Below are 12,299 nucleotides of genomic sequence, written 5' to 3' on the forward strand. Positions count from 1 at the left end.
GGCATAAGTGCCTGCTGGGAGGAAAGAGTTCTTTTCTGCTCTTGGCCGCAGTGCCTGCCTCCACTGCCAGGGCCGGTGGACTAAGCACGCAGGGAAGAGCCTCTATGCTTCGCCCTTGTAGCTTGCATAGGTGGGGTCGCCCTCCTGCTGGCCTGGTGCAATGGCAGGGGCAGCAGGTTTGTGAACCTGTGTATTGCAGTGGTAGGCCTCAGCGCTGTGTTGTTAGCTAGTGGATGGAGCATGTGGAGCTCCTGAAAGTTCCCCACCTACTGGGCTGAGTGTGCTGGGACAATTTTGTCCACCTGTCCTTTCTCCTGAGCAGCAAGCTTTGTATAATCCTTGCCTCTTTAGCAGCCCTCTTGCTGTAGGGAAGTCTTTCAAAGTGCCTGCCTTGCTTTTGTTCCAGAGCGTCTGGTTGTGGTACCTGTTCTCTGCAAGTGGCTGGAATCTCAATCTTTCCGAGTGTTCTGCCTGCCTTGCGTTCCAACCCCTCTAATCTCCAGAGAACTGTGTAGTGTGGGTTTGTGCTCCTGAAGCAGAGCTCCAGGGGTGGGTATTTAGTAGTCCTGGGCTGCTCCTCCCTACCTGCTCCATTTCTCTTCCTCCCACCTGTGAGCTGGGGCAGGGCTTAGGTCCCACCAGACCATGGCTTTGCTACTTTACCCTTTTCTGTGAAGGCTTCTCTCTTCTCCAGATGTAGGCAGTTTGTTGCAGTTTTCTTTCTAGTTTGCTCCTTCAGGATTAGTTGTATTTGCTGTATTTTCATGTTATATGTGGTTTTAGGAAGAGGTTTCCGCCTCATTTCTCTCACCATCTTGTTTAATTTTGTAGCTCTTTTTCTAACGATTTTTTTTTTATGCCTCTCTGTGGGACCTAACCAATACAGACTATAGGAGTATTACTTGCCATGATATAGATCCTTATTTTAGCCTGGCGTCTTCATTCTTTCATTAAAAAGATTTTTTTTAACTTAAAATGAATGATACTACATTATCATTGTAATTTTATCTTGCTTATATCAATATAATTTCTCATTTGTTGGCTAGATTTTTGGATCAGTTACCATGCATGGTTTTGATATTCTTTTGAATTACTTGTCACACTTTTAGTGCATATCACATTGCTGAATTAAGAATGACTAAGGGTTGTGCCATGTGCAGAATTTGCTCCCTTCACAATTCACCTTAAAAATCAGACGTAAAAGAGTTGTAAAAGAGATTTCATTTAGAATTTTTTAAGACTACCATCTCTTAAAGAATAATTTTGTGTTATATTTTAAGCATAAGAGTTTATAGACTAGTTTTTATTTTATTCAGTGCTTCTTAAATTATACTTTAAAAAAGAGTTAAGTGCAGTTATTAACCTCAGCTAATAACAGAGGTTAATATCCATTCTTTATACAGCTAAGACAGATGTAAAAATTTTTCAGATAAAAAAAATAAGATTCCCAAGGGACAGGACTTTGCCAGTCTTGTTCACTGTTCTGTTTCTGGCACTTGACTAAGAAGTTACCCTTAACATATAGCTCCTCAGTAAATATTTGTTGACTGAACAAATTAATTGACTTTGTCAGGCCTAGAGTTTGGGATCTGAATATCAATAAGATACTAAATACTGGCTTCAAGGAGCTAAGTAGAATTATTTTTTAACCTATGAAAACACTAACTTTTAAGTGCTTATTAGACTGAGTGACTTTTCCATTATACTTAATTGTAGTTCTGTGCTACTCTTTTGCATTATTTTGTATACGTCTTCTTTCATACTTACTTTATGTTTGAAAATTGTAAGCTTATGCTTAGCCAGACATGAGGCTTATAAGATCTGTGTAGTGTACTCCACTGAATATGATGAAGCTTTTAAAAGAATATAATAGTCATGGCTCTGTGGCTCAATTATTCAGATCATTTTAAAACATGTGACAATATGTAGCATCAGTTGTTGCCCGAGAAATATTCTACTTTATAGCATTCAGTATGTCTTGTTTATTAGATATTTATCAAGCATTTGCTCTGTTCAATGCAAATATGATAGATATAAATCAGTGACCAGATCCCTTACCTCAAGAAGCCTATAATCTGATTTGAAAGATAGAATGTGTTTGCATTATTAATTATGTAGATAGAGCATGTCATAAGGCCTTAAGATTAATGATTAGAATTTTAAGGTCTCCATTGATTTAGCTAATAATTCAGTCAGAAAGAAATGTATTAACCTTAGGTTAGCAATAACCTATAATCTGTGTAACAAAGCTTTGACATTAGTATTTTCAAGTTTAATAAATTCTTTCCAATTTCTCATTCTTTACTATTACTACTTTTATATTAAGCTTTAACTGAAGGCACACACCTGTTGTATAAATTGATGTTCTATAGTATATAGTGGATGGTCCCAAATATATTAAAAGTTCCATAGTTTTGAATGATTCTTTGAATTCTTTGAAATAGTCTTGTAAGTAATTGAGTCTTTTTAGCCTCAAGATAAATATTCTTATCTATTATCAGATTTAAATGCTGTTCCCTTATGAATTGTTTTTACCATTTATATGTATACTAAATATATTTTAACCCTGTTATTCAGCTTTCCTTCAGTGAGCTTTATCATCAGTTAGCATTGTTTTTACCACACTAAATATTAGCATGAACTAATAACGATGAAATGTTTAAAATAAATTTTAAATCTCACATGGTGTATAAATATTAATCCATTTGTCTTTTGTGAGTTTTGATTTTGATAAGCTTTTAACATTGGTTCTTAATTGTATGTTTTGCACTGTATTTTAAATCATTTTCTGTTGTATTTTTTTATGCTGGCAGTCTAGTGTAGTGATAGATTAACTGAGTTGAGTAGGAAGAGTTTAATATAAGGACAAAGGAAACAAAACAGCAATTTGGGAAGTTTAGGTGTGTATACTTACATGTATGCTGTGTCAAACTTATGGTTTCTTGATGGTATTACATATTTTTTCTAATACAGTGTATTGAGGGTACTAGTTCAGTATGGTGGGTATCATTCTTTTAGGACTCTGCCTTGTTTTGAAACAATATATCTCAGCTAAGTGATTGATTAATATTTGTTGATTGCCTATTATGTATCAATCACTAGGATTCTAGAGAACAAATCTATAGTCCTGACTTTCAAGGAGTCAGTGGTATAGTGGGAAATACAAAGAAATGGGTTATTCTAAAACAAAGCAGTTAGTTCTAGAGAGGAATAAACAGAGAATTATCAGAACATTTAGCACACGCACGGTCCCTGTGAGGGATTCAAGAAGAGCTTTTCATAGCTGGTGACATTTGAATTCATTTTGAAGAATAAAATACAGTAAAAATAACTTTATATTTTTTATCAATTGAACACTTTGCATCACCTGTTTTCTGACCAAGAATGTGACTTGTCTGCAATGCTGTATGTTTTTACATAGTATAAAACATGCAGCATGAAAATACAAACATTTTAATAGAAAAACTATATGCTTTTACATAAATATTCAGTTGGTTTAGAATTATATTCACTTATTTACTCATTTACTCATTTGTTCGTTCATTTATTAGTTTACTAAAAAATATTAGATACATAATTTTACCAAGACAGCTGAGTCCAGGTCTGGCACTTAGTGCTGTGTAACCTTGAACAAGTCCTCTGTGAATCTCAGATTCTCTCGGGGTTGATATGAGAATTTAGTAAAAATGTCAGAGAAAATGCTTTCTAAACAGAGAGATTCATAAATGTAGTGTTATTAACTAGCATTATTACAAGACTTAAATAATGAACATTCTGAATTATAATGAAAAACATTAATATTGAAGTATGAAAGTAATGTTTTATAGTGTGCATAGATTTTGAAAATACTTGAAATTAGGGTTTCCATATAAAGTAAACCATTAAAAACTATTATTTCAAAAGTTCAAATCCAGAAACTGAAATCAATTACTATACATTTAGGGCCACCAAACTTACTATATGTATCTGGCTTTATTTCCTGAGTACATGTTATTATTTGCTTGATTATTACTGAATTATTTCTGTTCTGTAATATAGTTGCTGAGTAGTTGCTATTTTTAAAAACACATATTTTGCCAAGTAAGTACCTTAAAATAAACTTTTGAATGATTTAAGTGACAAAGAATGATTTATTTGTCAAAATGACTCACTTAAGGTGAGGGAAAACTATGGCTTTAAATGTCATGGATGCATTAGTCATCTTCTAGTAGATATTAACTAAATAATTCAGATGTACTTTATATCCACAGTATCAGCTAAAAATTTGGAGAAATACCTTTAAAATCTGGTGAAATTTATCTTTAATTCTTTCATGATGTCAGAGCTAGAATTTTTGTTGTTTGGTTAAGCACTGGTAAGTGTAAAGAAAGAAGTAATGCTGAAGATGTATTTTTATGGCTAAATTATTGGTTATATTGAAACCTTATTAATTTAGGATCAGGGATGGGGAAGGAGACAACTAACTAGGGAGTACTAGTCTTAGCATTTCATTTCAAGTTTCTAAATAATCCTGTTTACCTATTAGCAGTGTTCAATTGAACACATCTACAAATTAATATGCATTCTTCATGGCCCTTGTTTTCTTTTTTTTGACATTTGCTTTCTTACTTGATAATTTGGGATTTGTTTGAAATTAAAATTACTTGGATTTAAAATGGTTAAAACTTAACTTTCCTATTTAATTGTATATTATTTGCATATATGTTTCAGATTAAAGTACTGGTGAAATGACATTGTGCATGAGATTTGAAGTAAAGTCCTATAGGCCCCCACCCAAAACAGACAACAAATAGTTATGAAAAGGCCTTATTCATCTTTGAAAGTGCTCTACATTCAGTAAAATTATCTCAAATTTGTATCAAATCAACAGGATTTTGTATGTCATTAAAAGTAGAGATAGCATAGCAATGGAATGTCCCTTTTTGCAGAAGTAAATTGTGCAGAGGACTTACTAGAACATGATCTTCACATATAACATTCAATATGAAACATATAAGTAATATATCAGGACAAATTAAACTATTTTTGTGCTTTTTATACACAAGTATTTAAGTAAAAACAATCATGTAGCAAGTAGATATAATTCATGCATCATCCATTTTTTAAATGATCTGTTGTAAGGATTTTACTGGCTCTAAGGAAGCTATTTAGCGATGACATTTGCTCATAGAAAAGCCAGAGTTTTGTGCGTGTATGTGTTTTTAACTTGAATAAAATTGTACATCCATTCAACGTTAGACCTGAAGATCAAACTGTGAGAAATTTGAAGTTGGTAAGCTAATGTCGTCTAGACTTAAGGTGTTGTGTATGGCCTTTGAGAAAACCAGAAGCTGTAGAGATACAGAAGACTGAATAGTTCTAGAGACAGTTTATAATAAGAATTTGTTAGCTTTTGTGACTAATTTGATGTGGGAGTAGAAAAAAAGAGAGGAGTGTTCTGTGTTTGTGTGTTTTTCAAGTACTTTAGTCATATGCTTGAAGAAGAAGAAAAAGAATGGCAATGTTGATTCTAATGAGGTAGTTCCTAAGCGTTATTTCTGAAAATGGTAGTAAACTCTTTTTCATGGGAAATTGAGAAATAGGCATATTTCTTTTTTTCTTTCATCCATTTTGGTACCACACATATCTATTTTAGTAAGTTCATATATCATTCTTGTGAGTGCATGCTAGTATATTGGGATGCAAAGATGTCCATTAGGACAAAATCCAAGCAATCGTCTATTTTATTTTGAATTTAAGCAGTAGTATTTACTGTCTCTCACTCTGTGGCTCTCTTTTTTTGTAAATAAATGGATTAATGTGAAGTAGTTGTTTTCAAACATAGTTCCCTAGAGTTCAGTAGAACAGCACTCTTGACTACCCACTTCTTCAGGGAGGGGTGTCTGGCCCCAGGAGCCCTCCGTTCTTACTTCAGTGAGAATAATTCTACTTTCATCTAATTCACATACTGAACTTTTCTGTCAGATTCACTAGCACTAGGGAGAAAAATGAAAACCATTGTGCTGTGTGACCTCTAAGGATATATTCAGCTCAAATATTTTTAATAAGTGTTAAATAAATTCAGCTAGGCTAACTTAACTAATTATTGTTTGCATAATGAAATAGAAAGAAAACTTGTATTTGAATCCTTCATATGCTGCCCATGACCCTCAAATATGCACTTAACTTTTTCCATCTTTTTTTATTTTCTGTCTTTAAAATGAGATAATGTTCTTGCCTTGCTTAAAATTGAGTTTTTTTAAGGTTAAATTTATGATATTTTGCTTATATATTTCAAATTTCAGGTTAAATCAAGAGTCTGCCATCTTTTTCTTAATAGGGCCAAATAGTTAGTAATTTGGCTTTGTCGGATACATAGGACATGGCCCATGGGCTACAGATTGCTGATCCTTGCTTTTATTACTAATATATGATTATTTGAAATTATTAATTGCCAATATACCAATAAGGATGGTATAAATCAATCTTATTTAAGAGTGAAGGTTTCCCTGCTCCTATCTGGTTTTTTCATATCAGTTTATCTCTTTGACCATACAGTAAGCAAATTAAAATTTGTGGGAGTCATTCAAAACTGGCTGTCTGGCTCTCTGGTTTCATTCTGTTATAAAAGTATATAAAGTATTTTTTAAATTATGTCAGTTTGACATATATTCCATGAAATTTAATTTACCTGTATTTGATAATGAGCAAATTCATTATATTATACAAAAATCAAGTTGAAGGAAAATGGAGCTCATCATATATTTTCTTTATAATGTTCTACTTTAAAACTTGTTCTTAAATGGTAAATGTTCTCATTTTATGTGGGATTTATTACTGTTATCCTCTTACAGCTTGTATAAGTTCCTCTATAAATAGTGAAGCTTCTTTGGACCACATAGATGATGAACACCCACAACAACCAGTTGAAACTACCGTAGTACTGAAAATTCAGCAAAACATAGGTATTTTATTTCTTTTATTAACTTGGAAAACATAGTATTTTGGATTTGAGTTTTCTTATTTACTTCAAAATTGTTTTCATTTCATTTTGCTATCTTTAAAGTGCTAGATTAAGCCAGTATTAAGTACTATGGAAAGTGCTAAGCCTTGAAGATAGAAATATTTATAAATAATACATTATCCCAAATACCTTCAAAGGTAGCACTCCCTATTAATTGTTTTGGTGTTTTTAGAAGAAAAGCATGCTGAGTTTTGGTAACTAATGAGTATATTAGGGGCAGTATTTCCCAAACTGGTATTCCCAGGATTGCTGTTGCAGAAGATTTTGATATGTGTTCTATGAAAAAGTCAAATTCAAGTCTGGAAATTTGTAGTGCACTATAGTATTTTAAAAACTCCAAGAAGTGTGACAGTCACGTCATTATTTTTTAGACCTATTGATCAAAGAACACAGAGACTGTTGTTTAGAGGAAAGCCAATTTGAGAAATTCTTTATAAACATTAAGATTTTTGACTGAAAAGTTGGAAGAGTTATTTGTTAGATAAACTTAATTACCTAAATTCTTTGTACCCAAGTGTAGTGCATGTGTGTGTGTGTGTCTGGACCACTCTTGTTAGTTTAGTTTAGTTTTTAACTTACGATAATGAAGAAACAAATAAATAAAAATAAAAGTTACCAACTTAGACTTACTAATTCTTATGTTTCATAATGGTGGAATCTCAATTTCTGTAGTTACACAAATGTCTTTATATTATAATGATGGAGAACAATCAGAGCTGACACTTTTGGTTTATGTTAAGGAGCATGAGATGGTTGGAATGTCACTGTAAGTATTTATAGAAGTCTTTTAAGTATGTATTAGGTTTTTGCAAAGAGGTGTGTGAGTGCGTATATGTGTGTAAGAGAGACACTTTTTTTAAGGTTTTGCTAAGGTGGTGATGATTACCAGTCCAACCTTTGCAATCTAGTTTTTCAACTTACTGCTGTATTTTTCTCTAAGACTTTTCTTCCTTTTAGTATATGTATCTGTGTCTGTAAGTATATGTGTTTGTGTGTGTGTGTGTTGTTTAGGCGCATCACTTACCCACATTTCAGAGTCTAGGAGCAGTTAAGCCTTTCTTTTGCTCATTCCATTTCCATTTGTTTTGTGTTTGTTTTACTTTTAGGTGTGATTGCAGCATTTGCAGTTGCAGTCTTTGCTGCTGGTCTCTCCTTTCATTACTTCAGTGATTAGGGTGAGGCACAGAGAACTTCCTGATCATCCAGAGAACACTGACCAACAGTTATGAATAGTAAAGATGCAAACAGTCCATCTGCATTTAAGACACTTGCAGCCAGATCTGCTGCCATAATGCCTTTTAGGTGTGTTTCTGACTAAAATGAAATCACCAGCTGCCTTGTTTAGTCCTGCTTGTCTTATAGGTGGCCTAGGCTTCCAAAAATAAAGTTATGCATCTAAGTGGAAGTTGCATGGAACAAATCATTATTATCTATTTTTTTAAATGTTCAAAATGATGTTTTATTTTCATAGATTTTAGTCCTGTTGATCTGGATCACAGATTGATTAGAACATTGAACATTTGAATAATTGGGGTTGACTGAATATTTTAGTAATAATAGGAGAAATTTCTGCAAAGTGGGGAACAACCTACTAGGTAATTCATACTATAGGACCTTCAAATTTTCATCCACTTCCAAAATACTGATCAAATTCTGATTAAGGAGTGGGAGGCCTTTTCAGAGGGATTTTAATCAGTAAGGATTGCCATAAATCATGTGCTTTCTCAGGTTACTGTATCATAACAGTTTAAATATACTACATAAGACTTTTGCTTCCAACAATACATTAGACTAAGTACTGTAAAACAACTAGATCCTGACTAAAATCTACTTTTGAATTAGTAGGCTCGAAAAAAGTAGGGGACATCGCCAAGAATCATACCTCTACTTTTTCTCCCCTACAAAAATGAACACATTTTGAGTTAAAATTTGTGTATACTGTATTAGGCATGCAGGTGGACATTGGTTGCCCAGATAGCAAACACCAATTACAGCACTGCCATATGCAGTTTACCTTGGACCAGAAAGAAAGAGACATATCCGAATCTGAGATGCTAGGACATTTTAAATGGCCCTTGGTTTGCAGTACTCTTTAGCCTCTGGCAAAAGCAAGATTTATAAAGCCCAGGATTCTCATAGAGTAAGATAAAGCAATATTATTTCATGACTAGAGATCAGCAGATGCCAGTTGAAACTTGATGGTGTGAGAAAGAACCTATAGAAATAACAAACTTTGGATTCAGTTCTCCAAGATATCATCACCAACATACAAGAAGAATGGAACCAAAAGCAGATCTAAAAAAGAAACAAACTGAACTGCTAGAAATGAGAAGCATGTTACTTGAAAAAAACCTCAGACATGTTGCATATCATATTAGACTCAGTTGAAAAGACAATAAATAAACTGGGAGGTAGATCCAAAGAAAATGCACAGTGTGTAGCAAGGAGAAATGAATCAGAAAATAAAAATATTAAAGAGAAGTTAAGACTGGAAGTACTAGGAGGAGAGAATAGAGAGAATGGGAGAGTGGCGGTATTTGAAGATATAACAGGATTTTCCATGTTTGTTGGACAAACATGAGTGCATATATTCAAGAAGCACAATTATCTCCAGTATATACAGATAACCTCCATGCCTAAACTCCATGTAGTGTAACTGCAAGATTCTAAAAGCAGTTAAAGGGGCAAAGATCAAAAGTGATGGCAAGGCAGTCAAATATTTAGTAGGCTTCTCAGTAGCAACAGTGTACCCAAAAGATGGTGGAATAAAGCCTTCAAAATTCTGAGAATTATTAGAATTTGTACCAAGCAAAACAGAAATAAAGACATTTTCAGATGAAAAAACAGATTTTACCATCAACAGACCTTCATTAAAGAAACTACAAAAGGATTATCTTCAAGAAGGAAAGTGATTCCAAAAGGATGATCTGAAATTGAAGAACTAGTGTGCAAGTAAAATGTTAAAATATGTAAATCATGTTGATATAAAACAATGGTAATGAAAGAAGTGTTTATAAGAAGTAAAATTGTAAACAAATGTAAAATAAACATTTTATGCAACATGAATGTGGACTCTTAAAATAAGATGTAATTGAAAACGACAATAGCTATGAGATGGGAAGAGGTGACTGGAATTGAAGTGTTTTCAGGTACTCTTATTATTCAGATAATGGCTCAAGTTACTGTTTAATATGTTAAATATGTGAAATCTCAAGTGTAACTTCTAAAATAATAGATATAGAATGAAGCATTCCAAAGGAAAATAAGTCTAAAATGTGAACTAGGAAGACAGTAACTACAAAAAAAGCTAAGAAATTCAGAGTGGGGAGGGACAGACTTCGTAAAATAATAGTAACAAGTCCAATAGTAATTCTTAAATACAAATAGCCTAAACCCAGTTAAAGAACAGATTGGTTAGATTTTTTTTTTTTTAATGCAGCTAAGCCTGGATTTTTAAAAAGGTGAAAAAAATGCATTAGGCAAATAGCAAAAGAACATTTCTATTGTTTTAGTGATACTAAATCAAAATTAGGTTTTATGGTAGCATTACTAAAGATGGAGAAGGCCACTAAATAATGGTAAAAGGATCAACTCATTAGGAATGTATAACAATTTTATATTTTTATATACATTACAAAATGGCCTCAAAATGTATAAACTGCAGTGCTAAACCAACAAATAATATAGTGGGAAGTTTCAACAGCTCTTAATGAAAAATCAAGTGGACCAAAAAATGACTGAATACACAGATTTGATGAATAATGCAATTAACATGGATTTATGGATAAATTTAGAATCATCAACAATTAGGGAATATTCTTAAGCACTGTATTTTAACAAAAATTGATCATGTACTAGGCATGAAATAGTCACAAATTTCAAAAAAATTGAGATTAAGTGGATAATCAGAAATAGGTCAGTGATAAAGCTAACTTTATAAACTCATGCATTTACAAGTTCTAAAAAAACTTCATGGATGAAAGAAGAAAACAAATACTTGGAACCTAATTATAAGTATATACTTTTGGAACTGGGTGATACAGTAATAACAGCACTTTGAGGAAAATTAAATGTTTATGGGAAAGGGCCAGGTATGTAACTTAAGTTAGGAAAAGAATGTTGAAGCGTGAGATACAGGAAAGAACGGTGAATTAGAAAAGAGATGTCAACATTTTTTCATGATAAAACAAACAAATTGGCATAATCAAACAGATAACAGCCAAGTGAATAATATAAAGATTGATAAAGGGATCCTAACCCATAGATACAGAAGAGGTGAAAATGTTGAGAGACTATCAGTGCATCTTAATGTATTTGGAAATTTAGGTAAAATAGACCAATGTCTAGAAAAATGCAGTTCCTTAAATTGGCTCAAGAAGAAATAGACTGTAGAGAGTGTAGATAAAACTGGATAGACTTACTCAATAGTATTGGATAATAAACAATTTTAGGGTGGTTTCTGTTTTTTTATATAGTAAATTTCATTAGTTTTTTTTTTTTTTGGTTTCAGTTTTTGACAAAGATAAATCGAATCCATGTTTACAGATGTTTTATTCCTCTTTCAAGTACTGTAATAGTTCAATGTTATACAAGTTCTTCTAAAAGGAGATAAGGGAATAACTTTTAACTCCTTTTATGAGGCCAGTATAACTTATTGATACTAGAATCAGACTCAGTAGGAGAAAAGACTAATTGCACGCTTTAAAACATGTAAAAGTCAAAAATAAACTGAATTCAGCATTACATGAAAAAAGAATGCATCATGACTAAGTTGAATACACTGAAAATCAGGAACACAAGGATGCCTATTGCTCTATTCATTGTCCTGTAGAAAAATGAGCAAAAGACAGAAACCAGCTATTTTAAGATTATGTGACTGAGCATTTGGAAAGATGTTTAACCTCATTAAGTTATCAGCGAATTAAGTCCACAACAAATACTGCTTTACATCCACTAGATTGAAAAATTATGAAAATAACAATGAAACCATGTATCAAAAAGATCTACACATGGGGTTGTAAACTGGTAACACTGGAAAGAAATTCGGTTTGTAAAGCTAAATGCAGTCTCTAATGCCTAACCACTCTACTACATACGTACATTCGAGAAGTTCTTAGGTGCACAAGAGTACACGTGAAAAGATTCAAGGCAGCTCTGTAGTTACTCAAATATCTATTGAGAGAATAAATGGTGAGTTTTGTAACTTTGTTAGCAGGGAGAATGACCTGAGAGATAAAGTGATAGATAAAGCAAGTCTCAGAAGCATACAGTATGATACAGGCTTTTTATAAAGCTT

At 32.8% G+C, this 12,299-nt stretch overlaps 1 protein-coding gene across 1 annotated transcript in view; it reads left to right on the plus strand.

The window, feature by feature from the left end:
- Positions 1-9,669, plus strand: part of ODR4 (odr-4 GPCR localization factor homolog) — a 38,323-nt gene extending 28,654 nt beyond the window's left edge. Inside the window, exons 13-14 of the mRNA XM_073216921.1 lie at positions 6,834-6,944; positions 8,110-9,669. Of these exons, the coding sequence (XP_073073022.1) occupies positions 6,834-6,944; positions 8,110-8,177 (179 nt within the window). The 3' untranslated portion in view covers positions 8,178-9,669. The remainder of the gene's footprint in view (positions 1-6,833; positions 6,945-8,109) is intronic.
- Positions 9,670-12,299: the final 2,630 nt, after the last annotated feature.

Source organism: Manis javanica, chromosome 11 (genome assembly GCF_040802235.1).
Source record: "Manis javanica isolate MJ-LG chromosome 11, MJ_LKY, whole genome shotgun sequence".
In the NCBI taxonomy this organism is placed as follows: domain Eukaryota; kingdom Metazoa; phylum Chordata; class Mammalia; order Pholidota; family Manidae; genus Manis; species Manis javanica.